At 41.5% G+C, this 18,365-nt stretch overlaps 1 protein-coding gene across 8 annotated transcripts in view; it reads right to left on the bottom strand.

Moving 5' to 3' along the window:
• The window catches only part of Arhgap26 (Rho GTPase activating protein 26), a 415,947-nt gene that overhangs the window by 189,704 nt on the left and 207,878 nt on the right, over nt 1–18,365 (bottom strand). For all 8 annotated transcript variants that reach the window (XM_078047074.1, XM_078047111.1, XM_040273751.2 and 5 more), the window contains exon 12: nt 2,741–2,777. In XM_078047074.1, the coding sequence (XP_077903200.1) occupies nt 2,741–2,777 (37 nt within the window). The remainder of the gene's footprint in view (nt 1–2,740; nt 2,778–18,365) is intronic.

The following is an 18,365-nucleotide window of genomic DNA, read 5'->3' as shown; positions in this document are numbered from 1 at the left end:
AATGAGCTGTGGGTGAGCATGGGGTGAAATTGCAAATTACCACAATGAAGAGAGAGTGCAAGTACAAGGTCAGGAGAGAGGGAGGGAAAGTTGTTGCATGATGGGGAAGATGGGCCCTAATGCTGAAAAAGGTGAGGCAGCACCAACCCACAAGATCCTACTCTGGTTTTGTCATCCTGGAAATTGGTAAATAATAAAACCCTAGAAACATAAGTCCTACACCTAAACTACTCCTGAAAAAGCAGCCAGAATTTTTTACCCTGTCCTTATCTCTTCTGCTTGCAAGATGAAAGGGTAAGCAAGCAACTAAACACCCACCCGTGGGGGTCAATGGACACCCTGTCATCAGTCTGTGAATAACAGGGCAACGGAAGCAGAGTGTCACACAAGTGTCTATGTTTTCCAAAATGGAACTTTTAGTATTATTTTTTAGGAAGAATACCCTTGTTTCTAATAATAGAACCTTTGGAGTCAGGCAAAATTTTGATAAAATTGTGTTCCCTGAGCTTTCCAGTCTCAATTTCCTCATCCTCAAAGAAGGTATCTATCTCTCAGGGTATCACAGGAAGTTAATGTATGTAACACATCTCCAGGGCTTGACACACAGTAAATGCTCACTTAATGCTATGTTTTAATAGCTATTACTAAAAAGTACAGGTTAACTGAAAATAATACATACTATAGAGAAATAGTTAACATAGAAAGTTGATGTCTCCCAATAGTCCAACCTCTACCCTGATTTAGTTTGAAAATACATGTACTTCCAAACTTATTTCTATCGACTACCTATGTCAAATAATTTCTTTTACTATGTGCATTATTCCACTGCCTAATTTTTTAAAGCTCAATTAACAATATACTGTGGGCACCACTTCTGCCAATACATCAAGACCTCCTTTGTTCTTTTTAAAGGCTGCATACTACTCTATGACTTATTTAACTAACTCCCTGTAGGACATTTAGATTCTAATTCTTCCCTATTATTACCAATGCTCCAGGGAACTTCTCTGCTGCATAAACATCTCTTGCATTTTTAGAACAAATTGTTGAGTCAAAAGAATAATCACTTTTAAAAGCTTTCCCAAACATATTACCAAAATGTATTATAGAAATGACAGAATGTGTATAGGCCCGGCATACCCTTCAAGAGACTCTTTACAATCTTTGGCACTTAAGCAGAGAGAAGCAAGTTCACAAAGTTAAAAGTTACAAGTAAGTGAATATCTGGCCAGAGGTCTCCATTCACATGCACCTCACCTGGCAGGCATCTGTGAGCTCCACCCGGCACCATTCCATCCTGGTGGCTTCCTTAATTTCCCTCTGGGATACTACCCCACTCCCACTTCATGTACACTCAAAACTATCCATCCCTTTTCTCTGGGTGGGCCTAAGCATGACCAACTTGCCTCTTTCCTGGGATTCTAAATTTTCACAAGAATGAGGCAACTACAGTTCAGAGCTTTTATCATTCTGCAAATATGATGCAGAAGACCCTTTCCCATTGGTTTCCGGCTCCCAGGTCCCTAGAGCTGTTTTTTTTCCAAGGCTGTGTCTTCAGTCCTTTACCTCACAGTGAGTGATGCTGCAGCCTTCTGTATTTCTTTCCTGTTGAACAGCTATTTTTGCCTAAGTTAGCCAGAGTTGACCTCAGATGCTCCAAAACAAACCTACCCAATCCAGAAACGGGGATTCTTTGTTTCCTTGACTGTTTACTTAAAATTTTGCCTTTGTTCAATTTTTGACGCAAAGGAGGAAAAAAACACACACATTTTTTTCCTGTCATAAAGACCTCTAATATATCAATATCAGCCATTCCCCATTACTTAGTATTTTATACTGTATAAAACTCCTGGTTTTATTTCAGAGAGAATGGAAGGAAGAAAACCTTCTTTCTATCCCATAATGACTTTTACCACCCACTCCCCTCTAAAGAAAGAAAAAAAAAAAAGGGAAACCATCTTTTCTCCACTTGGAGAGGCGATGTTCTACTAATTTTCCTGACACTATTGAAATCCATGGTAGGGCCACCTTTGAATTTTTTTCCCCCCAAGCAGATTTTACAAAGCAAATCTGAAGCCAGGGGACAGGATTTCCTTTGAACTCTTGCAGAAACCTGGAAGGAATTTGTTTTTTCTCCTGTGCACCAAGGAGATAATCAGTCCAAACACTTTACCAGTAGGAGTTTCATTCTAATCCAAGTGCTTTTACAAGGTTACAGGTGGCCTTGGAAATCATGATTAGCCAAATTGCTCAGAGCCTGCAACAGGGAAAATGTGCGGTGCATTCTATAAATATGCCCAAGGGCACTCCATCAAAGAGGAACATATTATATTCACCATCTCTACTCTTTTCTCTCCAGGCCTTTGGGCAGATTAAGCAGAAGTCAAGGGCGACTTCGGCTTCCACCACCATACGGTTTGGGGTATGTGATATTAGCAGTGGAGCAGTGTTAAGAAGTGTTAAGAAGACGTAGGATTGAGTGACATAACGTTCATGAGAACACTATGTCAAGTGTGAAGGGTTATTTAAATGCAAGATGTCATTACAGTCTTACCAGTCAGGCTCAGTAAAGGGCCCTATGAAGTCAGTGATGTGGAAAGATCTCACAGGATACTTAGGAAATGAAGCTGACCCATCATGCCCACAGCACCTCCTGGTGGTTCATTCCTCACACAGCAGCAAGTTCTCAAAGCCCACTCCCAGCCCAGGGGGCAGAAAATAACCCAAGCATCATACTTACTCCCTTCGCTCTGACTGTCTTTGTTGGAGTTGTAGACCTGGAAAAGAGGGGGAAAAAACTCACTTGTGTGCATTTTATACCCCTAAACGTTCACTTAGAAATCCATTACCTCCCCCCTTCTCCTACTATATACCATAAGACAGAAGGCAATTTCTGGCCCAAATACAAATCCTTTTAATAACCATCTACTTCCCAATATGCACTTTAGCTGAAATGTGCATGAACTGGAGTCACCTGTAGAACTTTATTGTAAAAAACAAAACAAAACAAAAAACCCTCATAATCCATCTTTTTTAAAAAAAAAATCAAGGTAACTTATTTGTACATATAAATAATTTAAGATTAGTTACAAATCATTAAGCATTAACAATGCACCAGCCATATGCTAAGTAATTCACACGGATTATTGCCTATAACCTACACAATTCTTCTTTGTAGAAGGGGTTATTATCACTGTTTTACAGTTGGAGAATCTGAGGCATACAAAGGTTAGTTAAGGTCCCACAGCTTATTAGTGGCAAAGGTACATTACAAACTGTTGAGTGTTAACACTGGGGAATGGAACCAGCCACTCTTTACTCTGTATTCTTTTGTAAATTTCAATATTATAAGGAAAACATACGATAGCTATAATAAAAACCCTTAAATGATTTGTAGAAATCATAAAGTGGACCAATAGAGTAAGCAGAAAAGTGCTTCAATATAAAACAGACAATGACATGCTGCAAGTGTCAGCAACCTTTTCTGTACAAGGCCATATTATAAATATTTCAGGCTCTGAGAGGCAAGACGCAAAATCAATATTATGTACATACTTATATAACAAGAAGGAAATTTTTACAAAATTTTTGACAAAATTCAAAATATAAAAATTGATATAACTTTTAAAATGCAAGTCTACTAATGAAAAGAATACAATTTTGGTTCATTTAGAGGAAGGGAAGCAGTTCACTTACTTGAGGTTCAAAGTTAGTATCTGTAAATACCATACATGGCTCATGGGCTATATAAAAGCAAAGGATAGGTGACTTGGTCTGTGGGCAAGAGGTGGCTTATGCCTGATATGCTCTCATTATTAAATAAGATGAATCTTCTGATTAAGAAAAATATAGGGCTCGGTTGTGGCTCAGTGGTAGAGTGCTTGCCTAGCAGGTGTGAGGCTCTGGGTTTGATCCTCAGGACTATATTAAAAATAAAGAAATAAAAGTATTAAGAAAAAAGAAATACTAGTGCCAAATCCTTGTTTAATTAAGGTTTTGTAGTATGGAAAGGCACAGGGTAAAGCTTTTTGCCATAACTTAAAGGCATCTATCTATCCACCCCCATATGTTTCTGATGGCCACTCTCAGCTGAAAACCACTTTAATCCCCAAAGAAACCAAACTATGCAACTCTGAAAAGAGAACCATTAAGCCCTCCCAAACTTCCAACAACTATGTAATTATTATGTTCAATTTCTTCAGAAGACCAGAGCTGCACTGCCACTTATGAAGGTCAGAAGGAGGAGGAGAGAAAGAAGGGGTTTCTGGACTGAAGGAGGATGGCCTGGTGAAAAAACAGGAAGCAGGGCATGCACTGAAAAGTTCTAAAGATGAGGAGTCAAAAGACTTCGATTTGGCCTGGATTTTACCACTAGTTACTTCATTTGGCTGAACGTCAATTTCTCCACCTACAGAATGAGGAAATGCTAGATGTTCTGCCTATCTATCCCAGAGATGTGGTAAACATCAAACAAGACTGTGGAATAGCAATATACCAAAACAGCACAAAACACATTCAAGTGCTTCAGGCTACGCAGTGGGATAAGACCTGCTTAGCCATCACAGAATTTGGGGGAAGAACAAAAATCACTACAAAATTCAGGTTGAAGCTGACAGGAAGGTTATGTTAATAACTCTCTGTAACAGAGGGCACACAATTGCCCATTCCCCTCAGCAGCATCTCCGTCATCTGCAATTTTTTTTAATATTTATTTTTTAGGTGTACATGGACACAACATAATGCTTTTATTTTTATGTGGTGCTGAGGATGGAACCCAGGTCCCGCCCACGCTAGGCGAGCACTCTACCACTGAGCCACAATCCCAGCCCCATCATCTGCAAATTTGAAGAACTTGGACTAGACTATGGTTTTCAAGTGGTGTTCCAGAGCACCTGAACAGGGACTGCCACAGAGGCTGGGAGAGAAGCTAAGACGCCAGCAACCAAATGTCCCCTCCCTTTGCTGCTCTCAGTTTTACTCACGGGGGTATCAAACAAGGAGATAGTAACTTTGAAAAGCTTGGATACCTCTTGAATGGTAACTCCTAAAGTTACTTGCAATTCATTTGTTTATGTGCATACATTGAATAAATTATTTATTGAGTGCCTACAATGGACAGGCAATTTATATGCTGAGAATACAGAAGAACAAGACAGCTGTGGTCTCTGCTCTTCAGGGAATATTTCCATTAGTAAAAAAAAAACCCAGAAATAAACAAATGCACAAAAATGATTTCTTCAAATAACTGTAAGTACAATAAAGATAAAGAAGGTGCTATGGGCCTGATATAGGGAAAAGCTTCTCTAAAGGAGTAATATTTGCATGAGACCTAAATGATGAGAAGAGATCTCTCTGGGAACACTTAGGGACCAGAGCCCAGAAGGTCCCTGAAATGGGAAAGGCATGGTCTTCTAGAGGGAGAAAGGCCAATATTATTGGGGATCAGTGCAAGGCAGAGAAGGACAAGTCAAAGGGGCAGCAAGCAGATCCTTACAGGGCCTTTTGGCCTGTGAGTGAAATAGGTAGCTAGGTCATAGCTAAGAGCAGTGACCTATGATGATTGCCATTAAATACCTAGGAAAGTTGGACAAGGGAAATGTAAGGGAAAAGACCATAATTTGGCAAGGATGTTTTTAGAGTCATCCTTGATCACTGTATTTCTTCCATTGAATTCAAACATTTTATGCCAGAGAAATTTGCTTCTATTTATAAACAGCAAAATCCACAAGGAATAGTAAAATGCAGGGCTTTTAGCCCTCCTTAATTAGGAGGTGAGTTCATGCCAAATTACTTTCCTTCAATGTTTCCTGAGTCTCAGGAGACCCTGCCTGGAACACCCAAGCATTCCCTGAATTGGGGAGGCATGATCAATGAGCCAAAGGCGCCAGAAACATGCGCTGCCCAATTCTCTGAGGCCATGTTATTAATCTCTGTCTGGTTTGGATAAATGAGCCAAAGAGAATGAGTTTTAAAATGAGGCTAACAAACCATACTTGCCAGGACTATGTGACTTCATGGTCCAAACAGGAAAGCCCAGGGTGGGGAGCAGCCTCTATCTCAGAGGCCAAGTGGTGGAAAGGTAAGAGCACCAAGCAGGAATGGACTTGTTTACTGAGCACTTACCAAGAGCCACACATGACAACATCTAATCCTTACAACACCATATGGATTAGGTCTAGTGTTGATCCTATTTTACAGATATGGAACCTGAGGCCAGAAAGCTTCCATAGTTTGTCCAACGACACAGAGCTGAGTCGTTGAGTGATATACTATTCTAGCTTGTCTCTACAGTGATGCTCCGATCCCCAAAAATCTCCTGTGTGAGACGATGCAAGAAGGGTTAGAGGAAAAAGGATCAAATTATGCGAGCCTTAACCCAATCAGTGGATTAATCTCCTGATGGGGATTAACTAAGAGGTAGCGTGTGGCTGGAGGAGGTGGATCATTGGAGGCATGCCTTTGGAGTATATGTTTTGTATCTGGCAAGTGGAGTCTCTCTTTCTTTCTGCTTTCTGATCATCATGTGAGCTGCTTCTCCCTGCCACAAATCTTCCGCCATGATGTTCTTCCTCACCTCAAGCCCCAAGGAATGGAGCTGGCTGTCTGTGGACTAAGACCTCCGAAACCATGCGTCCTCAAATGAACTTTTTCTCTTCTAATTGTTCTTGTCAGGTCTTTTAGTCACAGCAGCAAAAAAAAAAAAAAAAAGCTGATATATAAAACACCTACCCAGGTAGTAGCAAATGAACATAACTACTAAGCCACTTCAGTGGGTGGCATTATGATTCTATGCTGGTAGAGACAAAGGTCATCCAATTCACCTGTTAGAAATGGTTTGCCTGCCCTGGGCAATCTTTCTTCTATAGATCTCACAGTTGCCTGCTAGCATGGGATTGAAGCTGGAAGTACAAAGCAATGTCCCTTAACAGAAGGTCTCTGTAGTTTTGTTTTATTAACAGTTATCTCAGATGAACATGTTTTCAGATATATGTTTCTTTTCTCTCAAGAGCTCTAGTGCCAGGATAGAACCCGAATCTCCAGGATCAACTCAATAGAATAAGGGTCACTTTAACAATGCTCTTAAGGAAGAACAAAGCAGAGAATGCATCCTCTCAACAATCCAGCCTAAGCTAAGTCTGTCTCTCTTGCTTAGCTTAAGTACCCCAGAATCTGGCCACACTGGAGCATCTTAGCTCTTTGGCTTTGTGTTCTCAACACAAAGTAGACTAGTTGCTGCTGAATGCTGAACATAAAGATTAGTTAGGTACCATGTCAATGATTATGTTTCTCCTAGTATATGCTTCTAGAGAACAGAAATTTGATGTGTTTGCTCCCTTATCAGGGTCCATCTGTGAGTCATTAAGAAATAACTTCCATGCAGATAATTATTTAATACAAATGATGATGGCGAAAGTACCGCTATGTGTCAGACACCATGCCAAGCATTCTATGACCCTCTTCATCAGTCCTAACACAACCTAATTTAATTATTCCAGTCACAGAGATGAGAAAACTGAGGCTTTTAGAGAAGTGAGGTCACTTGCCCAGGGTGAGGCTGCTGGAAAAGGGAAGAAACCAGACAGGAACTCCCAGAGTCTGTCTTCAGAGCTGAAGCACTTAACCACTAACCACATGATAAATAAGACATCGAGATGAAGAGGATGATAAAGGTGACGAGCTATCCTGGGCAGCTAGAGCAAGTGAGTCACTGGAAGAAATAACTTGCCCTGAGTCAGAAAGAAAATGAAACTGGGAATGGCCTTCAGATTCCAACTGAAGCATCCACAGCTAACCCAGGCAACCATCTGGCAGCTAACGCAACTCTCCATATTCTCTCTGAGCCAGAGTTCCATCTTGAAGATAAACACCAGGGCAAGAAAGCGGGTCTTTGATACAAATCACAGGGTACTGCAATTCTATGAGTCCTTACCCAGAAGCTACAATGGGAGTATAATTTAATAAATCAAAGGAGGGTGCAGAAAGCCTTCATATGCTTCCTCTGCACTCAGAGGTGATTTTGCAATAAATTCTGTTCACTGCTGAGCCAATTCAATTTACATGTCCCTAAAGAATTAAGAGAAAATACACAGAGTCATTTGGATTCCCAGAACTTTTCTACTGGTAACCTTTATTACCATTATCCAAGTCATACTGAGAAATCACAGAGAGGCACACTTTTTTTTTCAAGTGTAAATTAAAGGCATAAGTAAAACAATAATTAGACAAAACAATCTAACTTTACCCTTTGACACACAGCTGCATTAGCACATGGACGCATCACACTCTGGATCAAAGTCTGCACAAATGAAGGTAGAGAAATGGGCTCACAGGCAAACTTCTCTAAAACTGCTGCTCCAATCTAAACTAAACTGTTACCTGAAATCACCCCAAACTCTAGCATTACCCAAGGTCTCTTCCAAGAAGCCTAGGAGATGGAAGCCCCTCCTGCCTGATGGTTTCCCAGACATAAAAACATAGAGATGGAGAAACGTCAAACAGACTGCAGACCAACATCTTCAAATGCTGGACTGGACATTATCTTTTCCCCTCTCTGTGGCACAAAGGGTCCACATCACCAAAGCTTGCACTTCTGAACTGCCTATCAGTGGTGACAGATTTGCAGTGACCTACTGCTTGGGTTCCAAGTTCACCTCTATCATTTATTGGCCATGTGTCTACATCACTTACCAACTCTAGACCTTGGTCTGGCCAACTATAAAAGGAGGATACTAATATACCCCACCTCTCAAGAGTTATGAGAATCAAATTGAGTAATAGATATAAAATATTTTACACCAGCACAGAGTGCAAATTCCGCAGCCCATGGACTCATCATCTATGAAGATAAACTTTTATCATGTCATCCTCCTTCCTTCTCGTCACACTTTTTGTTTAAAATAAACAAAACGAAAACCTCTCCTAGTGAGGGAAGGTTATCTCCTATGGGATCAATGGCTGAGGATGGGAATGTGATTCGAGGGGCCCAGTGGCACTGGTCTCATATGCATCCTAATAGATAGAGGAAGGAAAGGAAACAGTCTAAGGCCAATGAATTAGAACAAAGCAGCAATCAAAAATAAAAATAACCACCACCAACAACTACTTCTTCCCTACATACTAAACATTTATATGAACATTGTTGTCTCATCCTGAAGCCTGCTGGGATTAGCGTGGCCTCTATCTCACAGTATTATACAGATTCATTAACCTTCCAAGGGTCACGTAGCCAGGGTTTGAATTGAGCAGAGAGCCCTCTAGACTAGAGCCTGCCCTCGACCATAACTTCATACAACTTCTCCACCCAACTCTGTTTTCCAGCGGAAAAATAGTTAGGTGGTTAACAAAGAACTCAAAAGAAGCTAAGCAGTAATTAGAATGGCAATAACGCAACCATTATGTAAGAACAAAATTTCCACCCAAATTAAACATAACCGTAATTCTGCAAACTTCCAATTAATACAAGTATGGCGGTAATCGAAAAACCACAACCAGCCTGAGACTTTTTAGGACACCCAGAAAGCACCCTTCTTAAAAACAATGAGAACAGAGAGACCTGGAGGATGCTGCCGAGGCCTGCGCAGCTGGCAGAACTCTCAGCACAACAGCCCATCTGAACACCTGGCAAACAGGCTGAATTAAAAAACAACAACAACAACAACAACAACAACAAACCTTTTAATAACACCCTTGTGAAGTTACTAGGAGGACACCCTGGGTCTGTGAGGTGCCACCCATAAAATCCAATAACAGACATGAAATTGGGAGAGTGGCTCTTTTCATGGGTGTGTTCACAGGCCACACTTGGAAAAGCTTTCCAGAAGGAACTGTTTGAATCTGAAGCACACAGGGATAAAATGAGTTTGAATGGCTTGAAATAAATAAGGATGTATTTCAACTTGGGGGGACAGAGCTTAGGAGTTAGGTGTTGGCTCCCCCTCCTCTCCACAGAGATGTGCTCCTCATTACCCAGGTCTGAGTGAGGAAGTGTTCTCAGTGAGCAGAGCAGAGGTAGAACAGCTGTTGCTGCCTGCCCACTTCCCAGCTGGCAGCACCCCTGGGGCTCTCCCCTCCCACGGTGCCCAGCGCTGCACTGCTTTCTTAGGGAGGCTCTCCCCAAAGCAAAGCCAATAAAAATGTATTTAATGGCACTTCCCAATACTCCATTCCTGAATAAGCATTAAGATCTTGCTCCGGCCCTGCAGAATTACATGTCAAGAGTGTTCAGTAACTGGCACACAGCAGGCCACTGGGAAAGTACTGACCCGAAGAGTAGGTTTGAGTAGAAGGAATAACACAGAAACCAAAATGAAAGAGAAAGGGGGGAGGGAGAGGGGTAGAAAGGCAGGCAGGAAGACAGAACCTCCACGTTGGCGTTGATAAAGACAGCACACTGGACAGACAGAAAGCATAAGCCAGGTCCATCATTAGGTAACTATGTCCAACATCTGGCAAAATCTCTAGGAATCATCACCTTTTAGGAAAATCGAAATAAAGAATTCAGGTCTCATTGTGAGAAAATATAGAAAGGCTTTATCTTTTTTGGCTTATTTCCAGGATATCAAATCCCTCACGTAGCCATTGTTTTTCTAGGGCCTGCTGCACGTCGGCTCTACACCAGCACGTGACCACAACTGCTATTGATAGTTTTAGCCCTATGGTGCCACTGGAGAGTTCTGCAAGGAGGGCTACGAAAGGGGTTCCTGCACTTGATGGTTCTGAGTCTTCTCCCTTATGTAATCAGAGGCACCTGAGGACTCAGGCTGTCTCTGGCAAAAGGGCCCAGCAAAAGGTGGGAGCGCCTGGCTGTGCTCCTGAAGCCATTTACAAAGTCTTCAGATAGCACCTGAAGCCTTCCTGAACCCCAAGACAACAGCATGCTGGTGAGTGAAAATGGCTGCTTGCTGTTGGACACAGTTATGGCAGTGATGATGAACAGGAAGGTAAACTTTGTCTTCCCTTACTTCAAGCACTGCCTGCTGCTTTGTACTACGGATATCAAAGACTTATCTCTTTTTATCATTCCTCAGTAATTCTGGGAGGAAGACAAAGTGCTCTGGATACCTGTGACTATTCCTACTGCTTGTTAGCTACGTCCCTCTTTCTCTAGGGACATCACCCTCATTTTCCTAGGGAAATCATTCCCTTAAGTCCAGGTGGGTGGGGTGGGGCTGATCCTCATTCCTTCTTCAGGTGTGACTATGTGATCCAGGCTACACATTACTGTGCATGTGACTTGCCCCAGGCTAAACGGAGCTAACAATACTCACTTTTAACAATTTTTATCACAATTGCTGAAACCAAGGCCTTGCTGTGTTGCTAGGAGAACGGGACAAATGTCTGGAGCTTTAGTGGCCAACTCTGCCACCACATAAGCAAAGCTTGAATAAAAAAAGGTCAAACAAAAGAAAGCAAAGCCATGATATGAGGGGAGACTGGGTTCCAAGAGTACCATTTAAGTTATTTTATCTAAATGTATCCGAACTTCATCCTGCTCTTTGCACAGCGAACCAAACATCCTTTTCATATCTATTTTATAATTGTGCTTATGTGGCTTACAGCCGGGAGTTATAGCAAATTTTAAAAGTACATAAAGAAACACCTACTTGAGCTTTATAGGGAACCCTATACTAAAGGAAGAAAGGGCGCAACGAAGTAGAATGGGGGGAAATCTATACTCGGGCTGTTCTTGAGTTTTCCCTTCCTTCTACCTCACATCCCCAATCAGTTTTGAGTTTTATCAATTCCATGACTACTGTATATCTGGAACCTATTCCTCATCCCTGTTTCTTTCTCTATTGCCCTAGGTCAGATTTTCTTTGCCTTCTTACCTGGACCTCAATATTGACCTTCTCCTGGGTCTTGCTGTCCCCCAAACCCCCACCCCAATGCTCTCTCTCTCTTATGTAAACACTCTCTTGCTCTCTCTTTCTCTCCCTCCCCCGCCCCCCACAATCTGTCATACACCCTGTTCCTTCCTGCAAGATGCTTCCCTAAAGCCCAGCTTTGACTAGAGAAGAGAAGCCTTCCTGACATCACAAGAGGAGGGCCAGAGAGGGCAGAAGGGAAGGTGGGCAGGAACAAGGCACAATATAAACATGTAGGAAAATGTCACAGTGAAACCCATTAATTTGTGTAATTAAATGTGTTAATAATAATGACAGTCACAAAAGACTTCATGATATAAGTCTTCAAATTATCAAAGGGCAACTCATTATTTAATCTCAATAGAGATGAAGCTCAGAATGGAGTCCCAGAAGGAAGACTCAAATGGCTATCAACTGCTGACAGCTAAGAGCGCTTCACGGCCACAGCAGTAAGGCTGGCCCAGTGTCACCCTTACACACAGGACTAAGCTCCCTTTCATCTGGAAAGCCTTTCAGGATGATAAATTGGTTGCTTGGGGTTCATCATTGTTAGCCTGTCCTTTCACCTGTACAGGCCGTGGATGGATACTAGGACAGGGGAAGTGGATGAAGTGGCTTTGGAGACTGTATATTATGGCCTAGTTCCACCACTTATGAGTTCTATGCCCTTAGATAATCATCTCACATTCCTGAGGTGGTTAACCAGTGCTAAGTAACAATACCTAACTTATGAGGATATTGGGAGAATAGAATAGTTCTCACAGTGTCTGAAGGTACTAAAAAAAATGTAATTTCCCTTTCCCCATTCCACAAAGATTTTCTAACTTCCTTGATGGCTATGGACCATAATTTCTCCCTACTTTGACCTCTCATTTCTCTTAGAGTCTGAAGTTCTTAAAGAACTTAACACTTCTGAATACAATTTTTCATTCTTCACTATTTCTAGTCTCCAACCAAATCAATCCCTTCATGACAAAGTTGTCCTTACACTTCTTTGGAGAGATTTACATGGCAACTAACAGTTCTAAGTACATACTCAGTGTCCAAGAGGTCACTCCAAGAGGACAAGGGGCTCAGGACACAGGGTGCACATTCCTTCATCTGGGTCCTTCTCTGTGGGTCAGAATGACCTTGACGAGCAAATTATCCTTATGGCAATGCTTTCAGATTTTGAGTGCTACTGGCACTTACTGCACTTCTCTGTGAGAAATCTCAAATTAGGCTGCTATAATTTCCAGAGGGGAGATGACACAGATCCTCCTGGAGCATGTAGGTGGGAGGTTACACCCCGATGCTCAGGGAAGGGGAAGGCCATTTATTTTCACTTGTTTTCAGTCCTGCTGAATTAAGCATGAACAAAATGTTTCTGGGGTTACTAACACTAATTGTTGTGGGTGCTCCTCCTCCCCCCAGAGTTTGATTTTTGTGTTACATAAACACTGTTGTCATAGTTATAATTCAGGAAGCTTTGTTTTTTGACCTCGAGAAAAATTCAACCCCAAATCGGGGTAATGTTGACTCTCTCAACCACAACAGACCATCAGAGGGTAGGATCTGCCAAATTCCTTTAAGCTTCTAGAAGGAACTACTGTATTTTGGGTAACAAGCAAGCAACAAGAAGAGGAAATGCTGCAATGTTATGCAATTTCCTTGCATTTCATATTCAGAAATCCTGAAAACCCCTATAAGCAAGGTCTCTATCTTTCAACTGAGGATTAGAATCTCAGCCAATATAAACAAAAACTGGATGCAAAAAAGGAATTCTAAGTAATGTACAAAAAAAAAAAAAAAAAAAACAATACTCCAGGAAAAATTTCAAGGCAGCAGATAGGACACAAGCTCACTCACTATCAAAAGCACACCAGTTAAGCAGATGGCATGTGAGCTGACGTGCATGTAGGATGGGGCCGGGTCACAATGTGAGGAGTCTTCTGGCTCTAACATTTCCTGGCTTCATGCTGATACAACATTAAAAAGTGGGTGTGAACCCACTAGTCCATCCGCGTGCTGTTTCCCTGAGGGTGATGGGGGACCACCTCCTGTCCCCCAGACAAAAAAATCCTAAACAAAGAATGTCTTTATGTGTTCCCCTCTCTCTCCCCACATGTCCTTGGAATTTGTTACATAGCTCCATGAGCAGAAGAGAGAAACTTGTTCTTTTGTACTTTGCAAACTGCAAATGAGAAATTCTTCAGTGCAGTACGCAGGGTCCTGAAGTAGGAGCTTGTGAGGCTCATCAGCTGTCGGAGTATGGCCCTGCCTAGGAGAACCACGGCCAGAGCATGAGTCATACCTGACACTGCTCCACTCCATTTCCAGTTCCTCCTTTTTCAGAGACTTAAGGCAAGTGGCGTTTATACCCTCTCCACTATGGGGACCGAATGAAGTCAAAGGAACTCAAAGCACCTTCATGATCTCATTACCCCGGGATGCCCATCAAGAGTCACACACATTGGGAAAGGGAACTTCTTGCAATGGACACATAGGAGTGCAGGGGCTGCCATTTCGATAAGTGACCCGAAGCTGAGTTTCCTACCTCAAATCTAGAAATAATCCTGATGCCAACCCCTGTACATGCAGCACAGGTTCATTCTGTTCTCTGAGCTGGTGACCTGCTCTGACCATATAGGGAATTGTAATGTTTTCCTATAACACCCAAAGGGCACAATGGGTTTCCAAAATGTAAATGTAGAGTCTAAAACTCTTTGATTCTATAGAAAAGTTTTTAGACTGAACTCTTCCTCATCTCCACTCAGTGTAAAAGGAAGGGGCAGATACAGAATCCCCAGGACTTTGATTTCCCCACAATGATTGGGGTAGAAGGTGAAGTGGGACCACCAAGCCCTTGGAAATGAAAAGCTATTCTTTGGCTACCCAGCATTCATTGATTCACTCTTCCTCTGCTCTCCCTCCATGGACACACCCTTCTCCATCACAGGCAGAAGTCACTCTACCTCTGAGTATAGACAGAACTATTTAGGACAGAACATCATATTCCTCAAACACACAGAAAAGACAAAGGCACTTACAGTGAATACTCATATACTCAATACTTCCAATCTATAATCAACCATATTTTGCTATATTTGTCTTATATCATCATGTGTCACATACCTGTCCTTCCATCATCATCAATCCATCTTATTTTACATTAAATTTAAAGTAAGTTGCAGACATCAGTACTGATCTAAACCCTTAGTGAGTGCATATCATCTACTAAAGCTCAATATTTGCCAATCTTTTTTTTTTCATTGTAGATGGACACAATACTTTTCTTTCTTTATTTTTATGTGGTGCTGAGGATCAAACCCAATGCCTCACATGTGCTAGGTAAGCGCTCTACCACTGAGCCACAACCCCAGCCCTTTTGCCAATCTTTAAAGGTAAAATTTACATACAATGAAATTCACAATTCGCAAGTGTGCCAATGATGAACCATGAGAATTTCATCTACCCATGTAAGCTAAACCCCCATTTCAAGACAGAAATGTCTCCGTCACTCAGCTAGTTCTCGCAGGCCTCTTCCCATCTTGCCCCAACTTTCCCCACCAGCTCCTGCCCAGACAACCATTCTTCTGTTTTGTTTTGGTCCCATCATTAATATAAAAATGCATTCATACCTCAATACTCTTTTTTGGCTACTTTGTGTCACTCAGCAAAAAATTCTTGAAACTTATCCATGTTGTGGTGTGAATCAATGCTCTTGGTCCTTTTCTACTTGTGAGTAGTACTTTATTATTTGAATATATCATAGTTCTATCAATTCTCTTGTTCATGGACATGTATGCTAGTCCTGTCTTTGGCTATCATAAATAAAGCTGCTCCAAATGTTTTTGTACAAGTCTTTCTGAGGACATATGCTTTCATTTCTCTTGGTGAAGTAAAAATGATGAATCATAGGGCAGGGCTGTTTATTTGTTTGTTATTAAATAAGAAACTACCTAGCCTTTTCCCAAGGTGGCTGCACCATTTTATCCTCCCACCAACAACGAGTGGAAAATTCAGGTCCATGTACTCTCGGCATTTATTGTTCTCAATCTTAACTACAGCCTTGCTGGTGGTAGGTAGCAATGTCTCATGATTTTAGTCTGCATTTCTCTGAGGACTTTTTCATGCACTTTTTTTTTTTTTTTTTTTTTTTGAGGATTGGACTCAGGGGCACTCAACCACTGAGCCACATCCCCAGCCCTATTTTGTATTTTATTTACAAACAGGGTCTTGCTGACTTGCTTAGCACCTCACTGTTGCTGAGTCTGGTTTTGAACTTGCAATCTTCCTGCCTCCGCCTCCCGAGCAGCTGGAAATTCAGGCATGAGCCACTGCACCAGGCTTTTTCATGCACTTTTAAGGACTTCTTAATCTTCCTTCATGAGGTGCCTCTTCAAGTCTTTCACCCATCTTTTAATTAGGTTGTTCTATTTATTACTAAGTTTTATGAGCTCTCTGTGCAAATCCAAATTATCTGCTTTGTCAAATATATGTTTTGCAATATTTTCTGCCATTCTGCGGCTTGCCAAATAACTTTCTTAATGGTGTTTGTTGGTTTGCTTTTGTTTTGGTTTTGATGCTGGAGATTGAACTCAAGGGTACTTTTCCACTGAGTTATAGCCCTGGTCCTTTTTATTTTTTATTTTTAAACAGGGTCTCACTAAGTTGCTGAGGTGAACCTCAAATCTGCAATTCTCCTGCCTTGGCCTGCCAAATTGCTGGGATTACAGGTATGAGACACTGTGCCCAGATTAATGGTGGGTTTATTTTATATATATTAATTGTAGATGGATACAATACCTTTATTTATTTATTTATTTATTTATTTATTTATTTTTAATGTGGTGCTGAGGATCAAACCCAGGGCCTTACACATGCTAGGCAAGTGCTCTACCACTGAGCCACATAAAACTGTAGCCCCAATAGTATTTTTTGATAGGCACAAGTTCTTAATTTTAATAAAGCCAAATTATTTTTTGTAGACTGTTTTTGTACACACTGTTTTCAGTGTCCTGTGAATAAGCCTCAGATTGCAAAGATTTTGTCTTACTTTTTTTTTTCTAGAGACTGTATAGTTTTGGCTTTCATTCTTATTTTATTTTTATTTTTATAATTCTCTTTGTTCCCCTAGTTTGTAAACATAATTTACAGCTACATTTGAGTTGCAGCCCAGATCTGAAACTCACAGGTTTAAAATACAAATTTAGGAATAAGTAGCATTAACTCATCTGATTCCCCTTCTCCTTCCTCTCTCACTTCCAGAAAGTTGTCTTATTATGGAATTGATTCATACAACCTTCAGAAGCCCTCATAATATTAACAAAATTGACATTTGCTTCCTAACCCTCAGCTCACAGGACAAGTGTGTAGGGGTGCTGACCATCACAAAGGCCTATATGAAACACTCAGGGCTAATCTTCCGGATCCTCAGCTGACTACATGGCCACCTACAAGCTATATCTGAGTAGGCAGGGAGTCCAAGAAGCTCACAAGCACAGGGCCCTTGACCAGTGAGTGAGTCACTGACTTCCTTCTCTCTGGGTCTTATGCATTGAAAGAGGGAACTAAGGGAAAACGCTGGGAATGATATTGGCCAAATTATATTATTATAGTGTGTGCGTGTACAGATACATAACAAACCTCGCAAATATAATGTACCAATAAAAAATGCAGAGAAGAAAAATAAAAGAGAGATTAGTTTTGAAATTCCAACTCCATCAGAGCCTGTCGTTTTTAATATCCCACCATCAAAAATGGACCCCTTCAGGGCCTGAAGGGCTTTCCATGCCCTCGAGGAGTTTCACATAACACGGAGATTGTACAACTTCAACCTCCTCAGCAACAGCCACATTGGGATTTGCTGACAATTGGTTAGGAAAGAAGTCCCAAAATATATTTCAGAGGATCAGAGAAGAGGGCCCGGCCCACAAGAGCCAGCAGGGCTGAGCTGGAAGGCTGCTGACACAAGATCAGTCAGCTTCCTGAGCACCAGCCGACCTGATGTTCCCATCAAAAGCAACAAGTGCCTCCTCAAGCCTCTGTCACCTCTCGTCTAGAAAGAGCCACAGCACACTGTACACAAGGCCACCAAGTTCCAGTTACAAGCACAGCCAACAGCCAAAGCCCATTGTGAACAAGAAGCCCAGAGGGAGGATGGGAGAGATGGCACGTCTTTCTTCTGATCTGAATTTGAAAAACACAGAAATCCAAAGGCTGCTTCTGGGTCCATGTTCAATGTAGCTGGTTGGTTACCTGTGTCCTTTAAGTGTCCACTCTTCTGAACCTACTACTCAGCCCTGTCCCATGGGCTTCTCTGCCCCATGAAATCTTTTTAAAGAAACACACACACACAGACACACACACACACACACACACACACACACACACACGTGTAATGTAAATATAGTATGCAAATATAAAATATGTATTTGTTCCATAAAGCACTACAAACACTGAATTAGCAAATGCTAAATAACTCTCTTAGGGGAAACAGTTTCCTATCAGCCTCTGGCT

The sequence above is a fragment of the Ictidomys tridecemlineatus genome, chromosome 1 (genome assembly GCF_052094955.1).
Source record: "Ictidomys tridecemlineatus isolate mIctTri1 chromosome 1, mIctTri1.hap1, whole genome shotgun sequence".
Classification (NCBI taxonomy): Eukaryota; Metazoa; Chordata; class Mammalia; order Rodentia; family Sciuridae; genus Ictidomys; species Ictidomys tridecemlineatus.
This window is presented reverse-complemented; position numbering and strand designations above follow the sequence as displayed.